At 40.8% G+C, this 24,137-nt stretch overlaps 1 protein-coding gene across 1 annotated transcript in view; it reads right to left on the reverse strand.

Annotated features, from left to right (window-relative positions):
- The window catches only part of iglon5 (IgLON family member 5), a 94,040-nt gene extending 87,597 nt beyond the window's left edge, over nt 1-6,443 (reverse strand). The window contains exon 1 of the mRNA XM_034153364.1: nt 5,896-6,443. Within this exon, the coding sequence (XP_034009255.1) occupies nt 5,896-5,956 (61 nt within the window). The 5' untranslated portion in view covers nt 5,957-6,443. The remainder of the gene's footprint in view (nt 1-5,895) is intronic.
- Between the last annotated feature and the right edge of the window lie 17,694 nt (nt 6,444-24,137).

Below are 24,137 nucleotides of genomic sequence, written 5' to 3' on the forward strand. Positions count from 1 at the left end.
AACTGCAGGCTATTGAAGTAGTAGTAGTCATGGAAACAATGCCCTGAGCAATTATAATTACAACAGTAACAGGGTTAGTACTGGACTAAATGGATTCGCTGATGGATCTGACGTTATCACTGCGTAATTAAAGGGCTTCCATGCTATCGGATGTCCCCGTGGTAAATATCAGCGCAGTTAACCGGGAGTTTTGAGGTTACTCTAACGGCGAGCCATTCAGCAGTCATTTGAAACTAATGTTTTTCTCCAGCCTTCTGCTGTAGCACATGATTAAACTTCCACACACACATGCACACAAGGGAAGGATCACACACATAAACACTACACACACTGAGGCACAAAAAACCCACACAAAAGCTAAGTTCCATCACCAGGCATGGCCTGCATTAGTGCTTAAGCCTTTTCCATTGATTTGCCGGCGAGCTCCTTGTCTTTTGGTAATGAGGACAGGGAGAGAAGCAGGACCCTCGTCCCTCCCGGATCCCCTAGGACGAACCGCCTGCACTAATCTGAATTGTGTTTCCAATGATGCTAACTCCCTGGCACAAAAAAAGACTAGAAGGAAGAGGAATAGAGAGAAAAAAAGCACACGACATTCTCTCCCCCTCTAACAGCATTCATTCTCTTAAACATCTGCACATCAACCAAGCAAAGACACATCTCTGTTTCTCCCCATAGCTCAATCTGCAGTGTGGACTGAAGCCTTGAGAACCAAAGGGAGGAGATGTGCAGCTTGCTGAGACTCAAATTGGATTTTCTCTATATGAACACTATTGAAAAGAGATCAATAAGTGTTATTAATATCCATGCTGATGTGTGTGTATATATAAATACGTCCAATTGTCTCCCTCCATTGGCTTTCCATTGATTTACCGCTTGCACCTTTATAGGGGGAATTGTTGGAATTTATCTTCCAAGTGGCCAATGTACAGGAGCTATTCTAAAGTGTATGCATGCATACGTTTATTTCTGTGTGTGTGTGTGTGTGTGTGTGTGTGTGTGTGTGTGTGTGTGTGTGTGTGTATGTGTGTGTGTGTGTGTGTGTGTGTGTGTGTGTGTGTGTGTGTATGTGTGTGTGTGTGTGTGTGTGTATGTGTGTGTGTGTGTGTGTGTGTGTGTGTGTGTGTGTGTATGTGTGTGTGTGTGCCTACGTGGGCGATGGTTGATGTGAGACACGAGTCACCACTCATATCTGCTTCTACAGCCACTCTGCTCCCTCTTGAATGATCCTCCCTCTGCACTAAATAAAACATAGCCTTTTTACATTTGTTACAGTGAGAACACACAGCCAACGCATGTCTTTGGGACTGGGACATGGGGAGGACGACGGGAGGTTGTAACGAAGCAAATGACTACAGCAATTAAACACAGTAACTACCTGTCCCGAGCTGAGAGCTGTCCCAGTTCCTTTCCATTACACTGAACTCCATATATTATAACTGTAATTATAATTGCAAACAAGCCATACTGTAATCATTATTTATGGCACGACACTCAGCGTAATTGCCAACCCCCCAAACCAATATGAGAGGCCCAGCTGAAGTGTTTATCAAAACTGACAGGTGTAATCTCAAGGGCAGCGAGGAGGTGGCGTGCCTGCGTTGGCTAACCATCCTCGAAGGATTTGAACCTGTGACCTCTCAGTCCCCAGTCTGGCCAGATACGGCTAACTCTATAGATGCAGAGTTCAGCTTCAGCCTGGCAGGTCAAGGGGTCACCAGCTCAGGGGTTATTCATCTCTGTCTAACCTGTAATTGGAAATGCTGCAAAACCCACAGTATGAGGGCACTAATGAATTCAACTCAACATTCCATCTGTTTGGGTCTTGTAGTATTGCCACTGATATCTGCCAGCCCTTAAATGAACAGTTTACTCCTACCTTCAGGATGGAGATATAGATTACTCAGAGCCAGGTGCAATGGATTGACATTTTCTTTTTTGGAGCTCACTTATTTTTGCAACATTTGTAGTTAACAAAAAGACCCAGATTGTACAGTTTTCGTATTGTTTTGTTAACTAATGTATCTTTACTTCCAGCAATGTATTTTTATTGTGTTACTCTTTGTAAATCACATTTCCTCTTTTTAATCTATTTTACTGATGGATAAGTCTGCTCTGGTGTGTCTGTTTATCCATGCTGCAAGCCAAATGCTGGGAAATAAAGACTGAAAGGGACTGTTTTTTGTTTACAGGCCTTGATGTGGATCCTGAAATTCAATGAGAATAATGTCAGTGTTGGTTCGGTATGACATCTTAGTTATTTAAATCAGTTAATTGAAGTGAACTTTTCAAGAACTACATTTTTCAAATGTTTTTGTTACTTTTATAATAGAAAACGTCAAGATTGTTCTCACTCTAATGCCATTCACCATAACATCATTTCCCTACTTTACTATACCCAACAACACTGGAATATAGAAAATAACATTAATCTCAGAACTCTTCTTCAGTATGCCATGTTTTATTCAGCCAGCGGTATCAGGTTGATAATGTTTCCATACAACACCACATATTTTCCATCAGCACCTGACTTTGCAGTCCTAGTTCAAAACACAGCTAGCTTTTCTTATAGTGCTATCTTGGATGTGCAAGACATAGATTCAGAGGAAAGTCTCGAATGCGCAGCAGCACAGGCCACCACAGAGCAGCAAGAGAAAAAGAAAAAGGGAAACCCAAGGGAGAAACATTCAGACCACAGACCCACTCCAGACTGGATAAACCTCCAACCCTTGTCCCTCAGGCTCTTGAGGCAAAATCCAGGCCCTCTCACTCCAACACTTGCAGATAAATTAAACCTGCCAAAATGGTAGAGCATTTGTAAGCCAAACATGGAAAACAACAGCACACAGAAACCATGGATTTCAAAGGGAGGGAGAAAAAGCAGAGTCCCCTCCAGAATAGGAGCGCAAGGCATCTGTTGATGCTGGCATCTCCTTTCTCTTCATCTCCAAGCCAAGACTGGTGATCCAGCCGAGTGTGTGTGTATCTGTGTGTGTGAGGGGGTAGGGACGAAAGAGAGTGGCTACGTGCTAACATGTGCAATGTGCATTGACCCCACTTGGCCCCCATATGTTGCTAAAACAAGAAGGATGGCGAGCTACAGTATGACCCCACCTGTTTTCACCTGTGTTCCTGCCTTGTACACTTCCTCTTAGAAGAACCTCCATCACAGCAGCGCATGTTGGTGGGAAGACCCATCTGTTAGACTGTTTGAACATGAGTGACATACATGTACTTTACACAGTTGCTTTTTTCTGAAAATATACCGTGAATGGATATCTGTAAGGCAGAAATCAGTTTCTTTAATATCTAAATGTAGCGTTGATATAGTATCCTTTGATATATAACCTTAAACGTCCTCTGCTGTGACCTACTGTATGTAGCCCTGTTAGCAGAAGCAATTTCTCTTGTCATCTTCACTTCTCACCGAATCAATGACAGCATGATTCTTATTATCCAATCATGCAGGTTTCTGTCATAACAGAAATCCTTTGAGCAGAGGGTAAATTGTTTAATTTCGTGTGGAGGTGTGTGTGTACACACACTCCCAGTCTTAACGTTTAATCAGCCTCACGGTGTCTCGTCTCGTAGGTAAAGAAGGTTTTGATTAATTACAGACAGCTTCTGTGCCGGAAATGCACAAATATTCTGCTGTATTTTAGAGTTTCCTGGAAAATGAGAGAGAAAAAGGAGAATAACTGTGGAGGGGAAAAGCGTGACAGTATCTCATGAACTGGTTTGTACACTCGCACACCAAGCCAGCAGGAAACCTTGAATAGCCTAATTCTGTTTGGCAGCAAAAGAAAAATCCCTTTTTCAACCTGGTAGTGAGTGTACAGGTCTGAAAGACATTTTACTTTGTGTTCCTGGGGGGTATGAGAGATACAATTGGGCTCCCTCTTAATCATTATTTGTTGTGCATAATGTGAAGTTGCGTGATTATCACTGTCAAGATGGAAAAACATGTTATGGGGATAAAATAATGGGATTTTGTGTTTTTGTCATTTACCGAGCATAAAGAACACACACAATTTTCTTCACAATGGTGGTAGAGCCTTAAAGCAACCACTTACCACACTGGCCTGACTCTTAGAGGCACAGATACAAAGGATAATTTCACTGCTGCATGATTTATCAAGCAGTGGACAGTGCCCTTTTAACAGTCATGTACTTCCTTTATAACGCATGCTTTCTACCTTAAAATACGGACGTGTTGTGGACTTACAGCAGGAGGGATCCCACTCCAAATTTGATTCACATGTGCTGCAATGTGCACAACTCACATCAATAACCAATCATTCCTCAACTGCTGCTTAATGATTGGTCACACCTTCACATTGCAAAAACCCACAGGTTACAAATGCAGAGGGCTGAAAGCTGAAATGAGACTCAGTGTGGTTGTAGGGTTGGTCTGTGCGCTGCTGGAGACATTGTGTGTGTGTGTGTGTGTGTGTGTGTGTGTGTGTGTGTGTGTGTGTGTGTGTGTGTGTGTGTGTGTGTGTGTGTGTGTGTGTGTGTGTGTGTGTGTGTGTGTGTGTGTGTGTGTGTGTGTGTGTGTGTGTGTGTGTGTCCTGCAGGGCTGCCCGTCTGCTCTCTGCCTGTTGTGGAGAAGGGGCTTGCTGTGGCAAGCCAACCGTGACCAGCTGGGCTCCCCTGCCCACAAGTAGCTCAGGAGCAGGAGGCTACAAACCGTCTGCATCTGCACGTTGTTAACCTCACATCTTATTGCACTGACACATCAATTATTGTTATTAACGGCAGGAGTAATTTATTTATATACTGATTTCCCACAGGATGAAGGCATGTCTAATTGAGCCAGGTGTGTGTATTTGTGTAGCCTATGTGTTCATGCTAGATAGGCAAAAGGAAATTAGAAAACATGATGAGAATGGCATGCACAACTAATATATGGTGGGACATCCCAAAGCATGGTGAGGATATTAGAGGAGGAAATGATGAACAAATGCAGGTGGGTTTTAAGTATTCCCTGGTCAGTAATCCCTGAAGACAACAACAACACAACTCTGTTTGTGTCATACATAATGAAGCAGTTTAAAAGGACATCTTCTCTGGAGAAAGTTATGTAGATGTTGTAAAAGAGAAAATCAATGAAGAGCGTTTGTCTCCTTTGCTGTGCTGTAGGGAAGATGATTTAAGGCAGGAATAAAAGAGACAAATTCAGGCTTCACTACCCAGTGCATGTTTGACCCCCTTAGACCCCCCCTCCCCCCCAACTCCCACAACTGTCCATATTTTCCATTTATCTCTCTCTGTCTCTCGACCTTGGTTTTGAAGAGAGAGAACAAAACACTGTCTTTCCCTCCTGAGTCTCTCTGCATTGCTTCTACCCATACTTACATGAAGCCCACCACCAACACCCCCCCCCCCCCCCCTCCCCCTCTTTGCACTGGTGGTGCGTCGTGTACGTGGGAAAGCAGCCCCATTCAAGTCACGTAAAGGAATGTTCACTGAGGACTGGGGGGTGGGAGCCTATTTTTTCATAGTAAACATCTTAACATGCATCACTCGTTGCTTACACTGAAACCACGAGGTTGGCTTGGAGATGAACCTGGTGCTGTGCGCTCGCTCTCACGCACACACAGACGCATGCACGCGCACACACACACACACACACACACACACACACACACACACACACACACAACATCTCTTTCTCTACATTTCTGTCTATCTCTGCGTGAGCAAATGGAAAACTGAAGCGCAGTGGTACAGCAGACACGCGTGATTCACGGGCAGGTAGACCCCCCCTTCATCATCATCATTAGTATTCACCTCCACAACCGTTTTCCGAAAATGAAAGGCGAAGATACATGCGTAGAGGCGCATCAACACAGAAACGTGAGCACATCGCTAAAGTAGCTCGTAAGAACTTACCTTTCGACAGCAGCACCAGGATCAAGCCAGCAAACGCGTTCCGCAAGAGGGGGCAGCCCATGATGGAGTTCTGATTGATTTTCTGCTTGTTTTTGCAGCCAAATGCCTTGGTATTCCTCCTTTATGTTGCCGTTGCGGGGAAATCGGTGTAAAAAAACGACCCAGTAATGAATGTCTATTGCAATAGTCCAACGCTTCTACATGTGACTGGACGAAAACACCAGTCTTATCCACTTGACTTTTTCCTTCTGATGACCCGCGTCAGAGATAGAGGCGAAGAGAGCTGTTTGTCTTCTCCTGTGTAGACTCTGACAACCAGAAATGACCAAAGCAGGGGAGAAAAACAAATATCCCACACACTTAGTTTGGCTCTCAGTGCCTTGGAGAAAAATGTTTGAGAAAATGCATGGGAAGAAAAGGTGACATGTAAAGTGTCCAATGAATTGACAGGAATATGTTTTTTGTCAGAGAACAGGATGGGGTCTGTGCGTCCTGACCAGTCGCAAGTCTCCACTTGAGCTTAATTAGCCTGCTCCCGTGTGTCTCTGTTGGTATGCAGCGCGTCTCGTCGCTCCGCACTCAGCGCGTCGCAGGGAGCAGCAGTGAATGCGAGGCGCACAAGAAAGAGCATGATTGACAGTTCAAGGAGAGCCCCTTTCTCCCAATCACCGGCCCCAAGGAAGGAGGCGGGATGTACGATTGCACCGATGTCCCGTTTGGGGAGGCTGGCCAAGGAGCCTCAGCGGCCAATCGGAGGCGCGCGATGGGCGGGCAGAGCGCGAGGCGAAGCACGGCGCGGTGATAATGCAATGTGATTTATAGCCAGTTCGGTGTTGCTGCAGTACTCAGAGAAAACAGTCCACAGGGGGACAGGCGGGCATAATAACTAAGGGACAGAGGTGGGGGTACAGGGGGGGAGTGAGGTTCAGGTGGAGCCATATGGGCTCCGGTGCTCGGGTTTTGGAGATAAATGAAACAGAATGAGGGAGAATGACAGGCTGTGTTGCTGATAAGCAGGTGTTATTCAATTGCCGAAAAGGAATACTGTCAGACCAGAGAGGCCTGTAAAGACAGTGAGAACATTGCCCACATGCATAGAAGTTGTGGGTAAACTGGGTAGAGTGTCAACAGATTACAACACCAATGCATAAAGTCCTAAATGCAGGTAACATAAAACCATAGGAAGACACTTTATATGTATGGATAAGTTTTAATAGGCCATTTGTAAACATGTACGTCTCTTTCACTATACGCTGCATCTGGTATTAGAAAGAAGTGTGAAAAGCTGTTGCTTTGAGATGGATCTAATTTTCTTTAAAAGACTCATGGTGAGAAAATCACCATATATGAAAGCTAGAAGCCAGTCAGACACAGATGACAGGAAGCTGAGAAACTCACAGCAAACCTGACATGAATGTACACATACATCCATATCATTTGGCAGTTTGTTTCACTATTGCATCATGTCAGCAAACCTCCTCGTTCAGGAACATAGAGCACATGCATCCATTGGGTCTACTCCTTGCAAAATGGGCTGTATGTCTGCGATAATTATTTTCATATAAGCTGATGTATTGTTCCATCTTTGACTCATACAGATGTTTCATTATTCCCCAAATAACCAATTCATGCTTTATTTCTGCTGAGGGCATAAGGAACAAAGCCCTATTTGCTGATTTATAGTGTTTGGACATTCATACAATAAATACAGTTGGGGATTAACTGACTGCAGATCTGCCTCAGATGAAAGATGGAGAAAGATGAACGGGCATGCACTGGAAAGCCAGGACTGATTAATGAGTCAGCAAATCAAAGCCCAGCATTAGATACTTACAGTGTATGGTTTGTTTGTAAATACTTAATATTTACCATTAATTAGATTTGAGTCAGAGCAATTAAATCAGGAGATGTTCGTGATATTAACCAATGCCATATAGGTCGTTATTTTCTAATGTAAATATCTGATTTGGTTACAAAACTAATGATTTGTGAATTATGGATACTGTACTGCAGATGGATAGAGGATGGATAGAGGGATGGAAAGATGGATAGATACAATCCCAGTTCTATATCAGCAGCAGCTAACAGTGGGAACAACAATAGAACAATATAATTAATTGAATGAAGAGAATAGGTCTAGTTTAAGGCTTGAAGGAAAACTCAATTCAACATGGCTTGTACACCGTAAACTATTGTTTGTAAAAAACAATTACGTCCTGCATGCTATACTGTTCCTCTAATCGGCATGTCCTCCTCCTCGTCTTCATTTGGACATACAGGATTTTCTCTGAAAGCCCCGGGGCAATTATTATACAGCTTCAACATTAGCATAGAAACATTGTGACATTAAAAACTGTGATCCAAACAACAGATACTGTATATGCCAGTGCGCAGCTTCATTAATGATATTCATGATTGCAATCAGTAATTCAACTTTCCTTCCGTCAACTCACGGATATTATTTATAGACCTGTCACAAGTTGCAGTTTGTTTGTACTCAGTTGTTCCAAGTTATTTAATAAAAGTACAAACACCTGCGAAAATGTTGACACAAATTTGCATTTTGACTCAGATTTTACAAAGCCAATTACCCTCAGTCCTCGCCTGCTCCCATCACACTGTGTGACATCCTGAGCACAGTGAGCAGGCTCAGAAGGAGACAGAGGAGCAATATGTTTTTCATTTTGGAAAGACTGACGTGCATCAGCATACAGAAATAGTGCTGCATTTGGCATTTCAATCGAACACAAAGAACAAAATAACTCTTTCTGTAGATACACAACTGGCACATACCGTACATTATGATTGTTTGTTATATAGAAAGTACAGTTGTTTTCCTGTTTAGCAGTATACCCCGAAGAAGCGTTTGTTCCTGCGCAGGGTTGAAAGAACACGAGTGCAAAGAATATGATGCTTTTAAACCTCCTTGCTTAGGTCCTGAGGTGTTAACTAAATACATCTGTTTCTTTGTGGTCTAAAAAAGACAAAGAAACAATACTATTTGATTTTTTGACAGGACAAGTAATCGGTTTTAGGTGAAGCAGGGTACATACGAAAGAAAAACAGGGGTTGATAGAAATTGCCAATTAGTTATAATAGCATTTACAAATAAAGCAGCACAAAACTCACACTTTAATATCTTTAAAAGCATTTCATTTTGTCCTCTGCTAACCTCTAAACTCTAACATATTCTGCCCCAATTTGGTGACACAAATGCTCTTTTAAAAGTGGGTGGCATTTTTCCATAATATTGGAGCAACTAAAAATGAATGATTATGCATTTAATAGATTTTCTTTTATGAGTAGATGGTTTTAATAAACCGAAATGGACACAAGCCCGTTATCATCTCTTTATCTTATCTTCTGGCCGCTCAGGTTAGAGTTATCTTGGCTGTTAAGTCTGATGAAATGTTTTTAATGTGTCATTGATTTATTGTATCGAATTATTATCTCAGTGTTTAATATTTGTGCGGCAACACTGCAGAGAATACAAAATGAACAGCTGTATTAATATTGCATCAATGTGTAAAAGTAATACAAGCATGCAGCTGGACTTGAGGGCCCGCAGATACTAACCAAGAAGACTTACAGAGACTGACAGTGGACACTCACTTCAATATAAACCATATTGGTGGAATATAGACAGAAAAATTAAATAAAGTGGAGCAGACAGTAATAGGAAAGTTTAATGTAAGAAATGTTTATGTGCAATTCAAATGTAAGCTGAAGGGAAAGTAATGTGAAACACACGAGGCACAGTTCAAAGGGAAATGATTAAAGAGGAAGTAATGCAATGAACAGGACATCTTTTAAGGTATGTTCTGGTAAAAGAAAATGTAGTAATATACTTTAAAATAAGCAGAGAAAGAGTGTATTTTCCAGAGCTTCTTCCAGACCCTTGTACTCACAGATGAGCTCAAGACTTTGTGCTTAAGAGCAAGACCTCATGTTCTTGGACAGCAACACTAATTAGAGCCGTTATCTTAGAGCTGTGACCTTATGTCGAACTTCTGTTTTTACCTTCAGTCTCTGCATTTTTTCTAAGTGAAGATTCTCATAGCTGCCGCAACCAGTTATGGTAATTTACTTTTGATGTAATAATCCCAATCATTTCTGCAAAAATGTTACGCTCTCATCGTCTCTGTTTTTTTTTTATGACCACCATGTGAGTGACCATGTGAGTGACCATTTTCGTGTCGTTTGTCTTGTACTGAGATAACAAGCGTTGCCTCGCTGTCATGGTGCAGTTATAGCGAAAATAGAATCGTCAATCCCTTCGGTTTCCTTAAGTATGAGGTGAAATGTAAGAACCACTGTAATCAGGGTTGCTGGATGCATGATGGGGTCATGATGCATCCTAGAGTGTGATTAACTGGCCGCGATGCCACAGAGTGCATCATTACTCATCAGGGGGTGGAACAGTGAGGTTAGTTTGATTGATTGTAACCTAACCACACTGTGCAGCAAATACATTGTAGCATATGTCTGCAGACGTTTTACTGTATCAGCTTATATTCAATAAGTATATGCTTGAGCCTACCTATAACACACAGTCAGAGTCACTGAGACACCTTGAGCACCCGCGCTGAAATGACAGTGATTTCACACCAAATTAACAGAGAATAAAGAAGACCAGTACTATAATGTCAGATGTTGGCGCCTTGATGGTTTGGCCAAACATAAAAGGACATCTTCTTGAGCTTGTTTCAGGAGCGGGAAGTTCTTGACTACTTGGGGTGCGTCCGGCTGGGTGAACCTGTCCCTGAAGTGTCTGCTGTAGAGCTACCAGTTGTGCTGGCTCCTGCTTAGTATGGTAATGTATTGAGATGCGGGAAAGGACACTTTTCCCCTCGTCCCCCTTGCTCCATCTTTAAGTCCAACACATTAATTGGCATGGCAGGGGCGGAAGTGACTTGGTTGTAATCATTGTCCCTCAGAGAACCCCACAGAGAGGGATTGAAGGAGAGTGAGATGGGGGAGAGCGAATGAGAGCGTTGGGTCTCAAAAGGCTTGTCCTCCGAGTGATGTTATCCCAAGAGGTGCAAGGAAACAAAAAGGGGGAGGGAGAGGAATTTATGGAACAAGCAGGGAACAGAAAAGGGAGAATCTGGAAAGGAAATTGTGATGTGAGCTCCCCTGCCCCCGGATAAATGGACGACTATAGATGGAATGAGAGGAGAATTGGATGGATGATTCATGTAGGGGATTATGGATGGAGATTGATAGCTGGATTGGTGGGAAAACGGTAGGGGGATGGAGGTTAGGAAGTTTGATCGACATGAAGAAAATGAGAAGGGAAGAGAAGGAAGCGGTGGGTCAGTGGAAGATGTCTGAGGTTGATTGACATTAAAGCTCCACTTGTTGTACTTTAGATGTTATTTTATCCTGTGTAAACTTTCTAAACTGAGAGAAAACCAAACAAGCCTCACACATCTAATTCAAGGAAATTGATTTATTAAGCATTACCCATTTATTTGGCTCATTTCCACTACAAGCCTTGCTGTTAGCGCCTCACAAGTTGAAGTTGTTTCATCCATTTTAAGCACACAATTGCTTTCGCTGATGATTTCTGCCGCAGCAACACGCCACGGTTGTTAAGTACCTTGAAATGGAGGAACTGCATCTGAATCTGAACGCCAAGGAGAGTCAGCCAGGAGATGGAAGAACTGGATAGAAGAAAAATATATAGAAAAACTGAAGGTTTCTTACTTTGAAGGTCAAATGTAAATGTTGTGCTCCATCTTGGCGAAGGCTGCTAATTACTTCAACCAAAGGATGAGTGTGTGGGTAAGTGTGTGGGCATGCAGGCATATTGATATACATGGATGTGTTTCCCATAGGCGACGGATGAGGGATAGTAAATGAATGATGAAGCACAGAGCGGGCGAGTCACCTTTTAAGAAGCGAACGGAGCCTGAGCGCGTCAGAGAGTGCGGCCTTGAAGCCAGATCAAAGCCACGAGGCGAGCTGTAATAGATGATGGAATTTAATCATGTCTGCTGCCTCTCTCCCTCTGTTTTATGGCTTTCAAAATGCAACTGCCATTTTTCGTCCTTTTTAATTCGCTACTCCATCAAATTTCCATCACTGCACTGCAACATTGACTTTCTAGATGCAAGTCACTGACACGGGCTATTGAAGTACAATGACACAAAATATCATCAGTGTAATTACTTTATTAGTGTAGACTGATGTCAGATAGGCCCGTCCTGTTTCATGTCACATCAGTGCCTTAGTTAGCGTCCGCTGGTTGCCTTCTGGCCACGAGGAGGCCTTTGCTGCTGAGCTCAGTCGTTTTCCCCGAGTCTGGGAATAAGTGCTGTGTCTCACGCAGCAAAGCATCCCCTTCTAATTAAAAATGTCTTAATGATAGTACTTCAAGAGCATTCTTGTGGCAATTAATCATAGAGATATCCTATAAATCTTGAAACAAATATGCAGCAAAAAAAATAACTTTTCACTGCATGGTTGGGAGAAATAATAGTCTGCTTCATTATCATCAAAAGTACTTTGCATTTAGAGCTGTTGTACTTAATGCAGTGGCTCATTAATCAATGATACGTTTGTAGGGATTATTGAACTCTGACTCAGCCATAAGGCAGCAGCAGTAGGGTCTAGAACAAAAGCACTTTGGTTGGGTTAAGTCCAGTCAGACTCTTTATAGGGGAGGCCATGACACTCTTTGCTCCGAGCATGAATTGGTAGTCTCACAGCAGAAATGTGGCATTGATGAATAACTGGTATCTGCAGGTAGATATCTATCATGGATAACCATGCCAAGTGCCGTGGTTGTAAGCTTTGAACATGTCTGCTTATGACTGGCCCACACATCATTTTAGCCACTCCTGAGTTTCCTAATGGATTATCTGCCCCTGTCGTCCATCTCTCTCCGTCTCTTTTGTCCTCTTTTCATTTAACCACACTAAAAGCAAATCACTCCCTATCTCTGCCTTTCTTTCATTTTATTTTTGTACCCAGTTGTAGTCTCTCTGCTCTTTTCATTTCCATCTCTCTCACCCATGATGACATTCTTCCTTTCCAGCAGAGTGTTTGTGTCAGACATTTTTTACTCTCTCTGCTTCCCAGCTTCACTTCCCCGTCTCCCCAGCTTGATTCAGCAGTAATGAGCGCAGCTTAAGGTGGAGCTGGCCTGAGGAGAGCTGGAGAGATGCAGGGAGGTTAATGAGGATAGCAACCTCGCTTTTTGCCTGAGGTGTAAAAAGAGAGTAAATGGAGGAGGGAGGGAGAAAGAGAGCAAGGGCCAAAGAGACAGACAGACAAACTGACACACAGAACTAACGTTTGCAATAATACATTTAGCTGATCCACAAAAGCACTCGTGTCTCACAGTGTGAATGTCAGCTGAGGTCAAAAGGTATGGTGGCCACTTTGTGCCAAAACACAAGGACCATAGGTTTAAAATCAATGGTTGTTTTACAGAAATGTATGTGATCAATTTTCACAATTATCAATAAAGCAGCAGTTATTATAATCAAGCTAATACATTTTTAATAAATGTATGTATAATTTCCCTATGATTAACTATTTAGCCATGTGGGATCCTCAGAGTGATTCCTTTAATTGCCTCGCCAAGGTTCCTACGGGTAAGAAAATTCAAAATCAAACAAGGACACTGCCAAATACAAGACGCAGCCCACACAGTTCAGCCGTGATGCCAGGAGGAGGCGAGTGAACAATGCCGCTGTTTCTTCTGTAGACCTCTTCATTTATTCATATAACCACTGCAGACAGATTATTTTACTATGAGTTGTAAGTAAAAACAATTAATTCAGGAATTAAGAAATCATGGCTAAGCTTCAGATATTAAAATACATATTAGTGAAAAATGATAAAATCAGATTCAAAGGAAAACTGAAAGATGGAAAATTATAAAGCTTCTTTTTTTGTACACGTCCACTGCAATGTTGACGGCCTTCTCACTCCATCCCCTCCTTCATTCATGCCCTGGTCATTATTTTCTTTGTTTCACTCCCAAATCAATCTTTCTCAATTCGCCCAGAATTGATTTGACCACCTCTTATCGTTGACGCAATCCGCTCTCACAGGCTCATCCAGTCCTATCCTGCACCATCTTTTTCTCCTCCTCCAATCTCGTTTCCCTCTATCCCGCTCTGCATTCAGCTTCAGCTCATTACCAATGGGGATCCTTTGCTCTGTACTCTTACTTGGTAACCTCTGCAGAGTTGTGGAACAATGTCTTGATTGGATGTGTCTGGCATTGCAAAGCATCCTGTGCTGCAGAATTGGTGCCATGAATAAAATATTATGTTGGCAGCCAGCAGTGTATTATCACCACGGCACTGATATACAGTTCTGGGAAGATAGATTACAAATCAATCAGGCTGCTTATGTCAAGGTATAGTGATGCACTGCATTTTTCTTTTATCTCTAAACCTTTGCTTGTCTGCACATTGTTCACATCTATCATAGTAAACACTTGAATACCTTTTATCAGCCGCAGTGCTGTAATAATATCTCTAAAACCACGTTTGTAGAAGCTACCAACAATATTTATTAACTCTTGCTGCCTGATTTACATGTGTACAGAAGGCCAATATATAGTGCATATTGTGATGTTAGTCATACAAACATGCACACAGTGACAGAGCTGCTCAGGCAGCAGAATAATCACATTTGTCCACTGGGCAGAGCCAAAAATCTGTGCCCCCGGGGACGGAGCGAGCTGTTGTGATTTTGGCACAGCGGTCAGAATCACAAGGTGCACGTGCAAGTCGCGTGATTCTCAAAATATTTCTTCTCTCATAAAAAATGTTAATTAAAAAAGAAACAGCTGTGAAACTATGATGTCTATATCCGGGACTACACTACAAAACATCCAGGCACTGTAATATCCGGAGATTTATATTTATTTGTAATAAATGAATTTAGGAATATGACATTATTGATTATTTTAAGACTGACTTCTTCTGTATAACATCCACATCGGAAATTCGGATATAATTGAGCATTTATTTGTAGCAATAATAGCAGAACACTGAGTAAGCTAGCATGTAACATTCAATTTCCACAGCTAATGTAAAAGGTTACCAGAAACCACAGTGTCTTGTGTCATCGCACAGTGCATGCGCTGTTCCTGCAATTATAGATATTAGGGCTGCTCGATTATGGCAAAAATCCTAATCACGATTATTTTGGTCAATAATTGATATCACGATTATTAAAAACGATTATCCATTTACTTTGAAAACATCCATTTATTGAAACAAAAATGTGAACAGTATGTTTTTAACAGTTGATTACCCTGAACTTTAAGTATAATTCAACTGAAAAACCAAAAAAATAAATAATAATTACATTTCATAATCGTTTTATTTTGATTACGTTGTTTTCGTAATCGTTGCAAGCCAAAATCGTAATCGAGATTAAAATACGATTAATTGCACAGCCCTAATAGATATGTGAGGAAAATATGTATTTTAGCTATTGAGATTGAAAAAGAATGGTCAATTATAACGGGCCAAAAAAAAGGAATATCAAGATAATCAGTATGCATCACAAAAAGAAAAAGAAAGTACATGTTCATGTTCATGTTCATGTTCAATTCTACACCTCGCAGTTTACGTCCAATGCCAATGTTCTGTTCTATAGCAGGAAGTGGCGTGCTAGATGTAATAAGGCAGAAAGTAAAGGTGCAAAGGTGCTAACTTTTCAGATAACATGTAGTAAACAGGCTGAAGGCTGGAGGAGAAACATTGGTAAAATCCTTGAACATCAGAATAAAAGATAGTTGCTTGGAGAGAAAAGAAGAATCTCCATTCTGACAAGAGCTCAGCAGCAACAGATGGAGCACGTTTTAAAGCACAAGGACAACTTGCGCTACGTGTAAATATATTCATTTCTGGACGTGGTTTGCTGATTGTTCTATGTCTTTCAGGATTACAAACACTGGTGTGAAACCTTTTGACAGATGCTTTATGTTACTACCTCTCGGGGCCCTTACAAAAACACGAACGTCAAAATTAACAGAATATCTCTGGGCTCATTAATCCAACAAAATAGATGATTTTTTGCCTCTGTAAAATGTTGCAGTCATGTTATGTTATCATCCGAACCAAGGAACGCAAAACATACCAACCAACCATACGGTGATAAGTAGGAAAAATGGCAGATATTAATTCCTTTAACTTTACAACTCAAACTATGTTAGAGGAGAAGCTTAATGGCCTTGCAAATGAATGAGTTGTGATTTCATTTTGTATCGTTGATAGTTTTCTCTCAGTAAGCTGTTGCAGCAGTTGCTTGGTGATATATTACCCCTGAAGAAGTATTTCAGTGTAGGATGTCAGATTGATGAAAAATATAAAAGAGAATTCATAAGCAGCTTTTGGGTAGACAGCTCAAGATGTATACAAACTGTAGTCATTACCATGTACAAACTTTCTTGCGTATAAGAAAATGTTTCATTATTTAATTTAGATTTTCCCAAAAGTACCACAGAAAAAAAAGGCAGTCAGCTGTTTGTGCAGTGCAATCAGACAAGTATATACTGGTAGATTTATCCATTTCCCCTCAACCCTCAACTTCCGTACAATGTATTAGTAGAGCCCTATAATCAATCTGTGCCATACTGTATTGTCTCAGAAGGTTTCTGCTGTGTTTTGTAATGCTTGAAGAGAAATGAAGAGGGAAACAAGAAGAAATGGAATTGAGAGTTGTTGGAAAATATAAAGAGGGAGTTTCAGAAATGCAATCATTTTTGTGCACAACTGAAGTATTAAGGGCTTCAACATGATGGTATCTACCACGCATTGAATTTATCCAGACACAGATTCTGCACTCCTGAGACTAAACTCAGTGGCTTTTAAAATTGATTATTTTCAGCCAACCGAGTTGCTAAGTGGAATGGAATGTACAATTAAATGTTTGATTGTTTATGGTGCTGCCGCTCATTTTTCGCTGGCTGTCTCTTAACCCATTTACCATGGTCCATCAATACATGTTTAAACAGTCGTACACCGGATACGCTATGCTGTTAATGTCACGGTTCTGGAGCATTTGCGTTGCACTAGGAACGATTCCCGGTAAAATCATTAATCAAAGTAGGACTGTCATCAACATCTCTGTGTGTGAGTATCACCCGTTACCATAATTAATGTATTGATTGTAGACACTGCAGAGCTTCTCTACAGTTTGTGTTACAATTTCGCCCATCCCCTCTGCCCTGGCCCTACTTAATCCTTTAACATACACCCTTTGTTTTGCACATTAATTAAACACATCCTTCCCTTCACAAGCACGAGGGAACACTTGTCAATACACTTTGAATCGAACTCCTTAGTGCTGATCTGGAATCTGTCCTTGCTCTATGAGAGTGCCAATCAATGATGCATCGCCCGGCTTCTCAACATTTTCGTCCCTGTTGCTCTGCATCTAAATCACTCAGCAGATATCATCTCTCTCACCGTCCCTGCAGCCATTTCTTCCATCTCTTCTAACCTCTGTCAATATCTCTCTGCTCAATACACATTGCTTATATTTAATCAGAGTCTAACCAAGTTTAAGGTTGCACTTTTTAAACTGTACTATCATAACTCAAATGATATGACACCGTTTGGAGCTGAAGCGGATGCTGAGATTGGACGCTTTGTCTTGTTTGATAGAGTCGTCGTGACAGGTCAGCAGCTGCTGTTCTAACACAGTTCACTGACATATCTGAAGCAAACAGATTTGCTACTCAGTGTGAATCTCATTATCATACATTTGCAAAGTTTCATCACCTTTAGGATAATCTATTGTAACATCAGGACCATGTCAGTGTGCCACCTGTTAGAAAAAAATTACATTTTCTTTAGAAACCATCGATTTCATTCACAAGATCATCGAGTATAAGGATAAAGATGTCGTTTCATTTCTTGTTATTGCAGACAAATCCTGTGAACGACCAAAACCATTGCGTCTATGAATCTCTCATGTTCTTTATATAACAGCGGTAAAGGATTCATTAGACTCTAAATACATAGGCAATACTAATAGGTTAGCTATGATTATTATGTATTTTGTAGACAAATGAATATGATAATAAGAGGAATATTTCCAGACTCATGCTTGGATACTGTACCTGGTACTGAATTATTTTCTAACATATAGCCTACCAGGAAAAATCTAACTTTCCTGTCAGTCATTCACAACCCTATTTGCACAATTTCCATATTCATGGGCTTATGTGTGTGTCATGTATATATTCAGCTGACGGTGGTGCACATGAAAGTCTAATATCCAGTATCCTGGGAAAACAAATGAAGGTGCAGCGAGGGAAAAGGGCTCCCCAATAAAACAAAGGATAAAACCTGATTAAGTCATTACAGTAATTATTCACTTTACCCCAACTAAACTAGTTAACATTGATACATTAATTAGACAAATAGCTTCACAACGTTGAAACACGGACTGACTGAATACATGTCGAGTTGAATCTATCAACCTCCTTTATATATTTATTTTGTCAATGCTTTTAAGTGACCGCTGGGATTCACAGCCTGATTCTTTGTGAAATGTGTAGTGCTTTGATCTACATCAAATGCAAACCAAACTTGGGGAGGAAAAATTAAACGGTGTCTAACGGCACAGAGAGATATATCGCGAGAAAAAAACCGCTGCAGCTTTTGTTGCCCATATAAAAGAGGGCTTTAGATTTGTCTTGATGTTGGATTCAGTCTGTAGTTGATTTATGGTAGGGATTCTGGGCGAAACTCCTGGTGCATAAACAACTTTGGAGAGTGCTGATCAATGTAAATTGGTATGTGAATGGACACTGTGACCTTTGGAAAAGTCCTCTCTGGGAAAGTCTGTTCACTGATCTTGGTCTGTGTCCTTTCTTTTCCCTCTCAGTGCTCTCAGAAAAGTCCTGCCACAGCAGAAACCCCGCCAGCACTGTCTTCTGAGTGACTGCATAAAAGTGCAGGATCTGACTTCTCCAGGACTTCCCTGGGCCTTTGTCTTTGAAGCAACACGACACGGGGCTTTGACACTCTAAAAACACTGCTTAGAATTTGACTCTGAATCTAAAAGAGGATGGGGAAGGGTGGCACTGGCAGAAGACGTCAGACAATGATGGCCCTCATGTTCAGTCCCAAGCACTTAACGCTGACTGTGAAAAGCTCCTGACAGTGAAGGCAGGCGAGGAAAAGGCTGCCAAAGATTTTCAGTTGGACGTTGTCTTTTGAAGATGTTTATCACAGTTCTCTGCTGTTGCATTGTAACAGAAATCTCAATAATGTATTGCCTATATGTACAAAGCATACGTAGTTTGAGGATGTAAGTACTGTATATTGCTCATCACACGATAAGTGTAATATTCAATGTTCAGTGCTGTAGAAAAAACATGTTTTACTCTCAACGCAGTTCAGAAATATCTTCTAAAATAACTCAGCTCCCAAGGACATATCAAAGCTTACTTAAAGGAGACCTATCATGCAAAATGCACTTTTGTACGTCTTTTATACATGAATATGTGTCCCCGGTGTTCCAGGGAACTCACCAAGTGTCAGAAAACACAACCCTCTCTATTTTCCTCCATACCCAAATCTCTAAAAAAGGGGCTGCAACGGATCTGATAAAAACTGATCTAGATTTGAACACTTTACTGACGTCAGGAAAGTGGCGCTACGGCTATTGGGCCAACTCTCCACCTATCAGGGGAATGTGGGGTTGGGCCACGGCCGGCCATTGCCGTTCGAAAGCGCTGGAGACGCTGTAGTACATATGCCAGGCCTGTAAGTGGCGCTGTAGTCTGCCACAAAAGCAGCGAAGAAGACTTCCCGCGCATGGTTACCATGGTTACCCTTCTGTTTATTCTCCGCTGTGGCTTTTTTTCAAGCGTTTGCTCCCGCTGCTTTAATTCAATGCAATCCCTCCCCGTCGAGGCAAGCACTGTAATTCTCTCCGGTTAGTCCACCAGCAGGTGACAAACACCCACCTCTCTGCCTCTTCCAAGGAATGAGGGGACCGTGCGGCAGAGTTTCAGTTAGGTTTTCTTTCGCCGGTCAAGATGTCCGTTAAAGTTTAAATCTTCCGGACAAAATTAGAAAAGTGCCGGTCAAAGGTCTTCTTTGTTATTTATTGAGCTTTAAAACAAATGAATAACGACTCTATAGGCCTATAATAATATAATAAAACACGGAGGACGGAGATCTATTTTTCTCCCCCTCTTCTGACTTCATCAGAGCACTCTCCCCTCTCCTGCAGGGGGGCGTGGTCAGCTGCAGCTCACAGAATCAGCCCCGTGCAAAAACAGTGCTGGAGAACAGCAAATAGAGCGAAATGAGGCATGGCTAAAATGCATTATCTGTTTGGTATTTTGAAAACAGAAACGTATAAATATACCTTATACTGTATAGGTATGGCCCTACAATATATCATTTAAATATAGCATGATAGGTCCACTTTAATGATAAATGCCATTTCTAACAACCACTTATCTCGTGACGTGTATCCCCCACCACCTACAATCCATCAGATAACTCTTGACATTCATTTTCTTCCTTCCTGTCTCTCCTATAGGACTTTGCTTCTGGAAGATGGTCTGAGCTGTTAATGCTAACTAATGTCCTGAAGGGACAACATGCACCTGTAACCCAAGACTGCAGCAGGTGTCGGATGCTGAGCCTGCTTAAGGAGGCCAAATGTACCCACTCCCCACAGCTAAGATTGACTCTGAGAGTGGAGCAGTATAATTCTAGCTTCAGGCAGCTCTTCTGGGTGGCTGCTTCCAAAAGCTTAGCTTCAAGATGCACTGCTGGTCTCCGGTCCAACAAGGATGCATTTCCCTGCTATGCCTATCTCCCTGGTAATTCAGAAATCTTTTCAGAGAAGGCTACAGCCTGGGTATACTGCGTTACAACTTTTATATTTTTATTTTCCTAAATGTTATGTGCTAAACAACTTTAAAATACACTACATGTGATGGTTGTAGTTTGGAAACAAGCAGACAAAGAGGTACAAATCAGAGTGACTATTTGTAAATGTTACAGGCCCTCAGGATAGTACCACAGCATAAATATAGACATCTGTACAATTCCAGCAGCAATTAAGAAACAGAGCAATCAATCAAAGCATCGTATTAAAATCCGCAATCAAATACACATTACACAGCTCTCACTCATACAGAAAAACTAAATCTTCTCATCAAAAAACCACAAGACTATATATATCACCTCACAGTAATGTATACACCTTTAAACTACATTAAACACAACATTAAGATTGTAATACAACAAGTAATAATATACCAGCGTGTTTAAGCAATTCAAACATGTAAGATACAAAATAAAAACACTATGTAAGCCTGTAAGACTGTACTCAGGTAATATAAACACAAACACCCATGGTGAGAGTAGCATGAAGCTGCAGCGTCGGAGACTGCACTCTCAGGACCGCACTCTCGGGACCGCACTCCCAGGACCCTATTTTTTCGTGACACTGCCACCTAGCGAGCAGGAGACCTGAATATGAATGACAACGCAGAGAGTGTGAGTAATGTGAAGTGCTTTTAAAGTTTTATTTGTTTAACATTAATAACAATTCCGGTGTCTTGAAATGAAGTGCTAACATTAACTATGATAGTCTTAAGGCAATACAAACAAACATCTGTTAGCTTATGATAGCTTCTAACAGTATTAAAGGCACTAAAAACAATTATTCGTTAGTTATAGCTTTCGGTAAAAGCATTATTAGCAAAAGCATTAGTTTCGTTAGCATATTTGATTATTTGTTTAATGAAACTGTAGCGTGATTTTGGCAAGCCCAACTAGGTGTCCTACATTAATTGTTGATTTAATCACTAATTACAGTAAGAGTGTGAGTAATGTGAATCATGTTGTTTGTTTAAAGTTAACAACCATTCTGGTGTATTCAATTGGACAGCAATACAAGCAACACGTGCTAAATGTCATCTGTTAGCCTATGATGACTCGCTACAAAACCAACTGTTAGCCTTTTTGTTTATTTGTTTAATGAAACCGTATGTTATGGTTATGTTATTTAGCAGAGGCTTTTATCCAAAGTGACTCACAAAAAACATAAAATAACCATAATTAAAATTCGAATATCAATACAAATAGTTACATAGTCAGTTACATTACTTATTACATTTTTAACAGGGTAATTAGTCATCTGTAACCTACTACATTTAAAAAAAGTAAACTTCCCAACTCTGATCATTAATTATAGTTAGCTAATTAATTAAACTTCAAAGGATGACAAAAGCATGTCAATATGATCTGTCTGTCCGCTACATTAAATCAGCAGTAGCCTAAGTTCTGTCTTCAGTGTAAATGTTTCTTTAATAGTCATTGTATTACTATTTGAATTCATTGTAAATAATCTTAACTGTGCTGACTGCCTGTTTACTGTTTATCAGACAGTCTCATCAATCTGACATGTTTTGCAATATTGCATGAGGTGTTTTAGTCAGTTATTATTATTCTCATGGAGCGTTTTGAAATACAAGGGTATGAAAGCCCTTAACAATATGTGTGTTTTAATTTCAGTAACACTTTATTTTGAGGGTCACTTGTAGATTATCTACAATCTCTCAACAAACTCAGTAGCATGTCAATAGAACATTTGTTAGTTATATTAGGTTAACCATCAACAGATCAGTAGACCATCAGTAACAAGAGCTGTAAGACTCTGGATGGCAATATCTGTTGAGATTATTAATGCATATCAATTGTGCACCAATGCCTTAGCCTTTCCCTATGCAATACTTTAGATTACATCTTGTTCTTATTGTTTCAAAGGCATGGCCAAAGGTTTGCCTTCTGGACTCTGGAGGCCAGAAGCTTGCTCGAGGGAACCCTTCAGCCAGTGTTCAGAGTGCCACGACAGAGTGCCAGAATGGATATCTCCCAGGAGAAGGTGGTCAACAGCAGACCAACAGCAGATTGAAGAATCCAGTGTGGAAATTGTGCCCAATAAATGTATTCTGCACTGAAATGCCTCTCGGTCAAATTGCATGTTTATCTTTTGCAGCCTGGTGCATAAACACACTAACAGTTGTTTTTCAGTAATCTAGCACCTCTTCAAAGACACATTTGATTTGATTTATTTTGAACGTGTAATACAATAAAAAAATATATATAATAAATGTATGTCTACATACAATATACATTTACAATTATAAATAGATGATATCATTATTACTACAATATATATATATATGTACGTTGTATGTCAAATTTGATAAGACAAATATAAAAGACTATCTTTTTACATCTGACATACAAAATACATTTGATATTAACAACAAATTGTTGTTGTAAAAAATAAATAAATATAATAATAATAATAAAAACATATTTTCATGCATGTAAATGTCTACTTTTGCGATTTTCATGCATTTTTAGATGGTTAATAACAAGCATTACAATGTCTACTTTTGCGGTCATCCAATCCGCTAGGTGGCGATGTTGCAAAACCACTAGGGTCCTGGTAGTGCGGTCCTGAGAGTGCGGTCCTGAGAGTGCAGCCTCCGACGCTGCAGCTTCATACTATTGCATGGTGAGGCGGCCAAGCTGCCTGCAAGACAGTAGTCAGGTGACATTAACACAAACACCTGCAATGGTCAGCATATAGGCTTACCTGCCGATAACGTCGCAATATCAACGTTTATAAAGTTCCACAGAAATGTTCAAAACGATGTCAAAAGACGTGTATAACACTCGCCATTACAGTACGGCGTAAAGAAGTTGACATTGATCAATTTAAACGACCACTCACCTGTAAAATGTAAATCAGTTCGTCATCGAGATTGCGTCTGAGTGGGCGGAAGTTTCCTCCTGAGACCACCCGGGCCGCAACTGATCCCATGTCAAAAGTTCCCCCCGGGTGCTGCTTACATGTATCAGATGTTATGCTGCTTAAATTAGCCATATAATATGTTTCTTCACAATGCATAATACAATGTAAAAATGTGTGTGATTGTCACCTGCATTATTGGGGATTATAATATAGATTTTGGAAATCAAGGAAATTACTGTTCAGCTAATTTAATTAAATAAATTAAAAAGGGGTTTCACAATTTTGGGGTGCACGACATACATATCACTGTTTTGGATATAGACTGCAATCAGTGACCTAAACTCTGTAGAAATATCCAACATTGATTTTATGTCAAATATAAATCAAGTTGACCCTTCCATGTGTCCTTAAACTGCATGTTCTGATGCTGGCTGCAATTGAAGTGGTATTATAAGACTTTT

This window comes from Trematomus bernacchii, unplaced genomic scaffold (genome assembly GCF_902827165.1).
Source record: "Trematomus bernacchii unplaced genomic scaffold, fTreBer1.1, whole genome shotgun sequence".
Taxonomy (NCBI): Eukaryota; Metazoa; Chordata; class Actinopteri; order Perciformes; family Nototheniidae; genus Trematomus; species Trematomus bernacchii.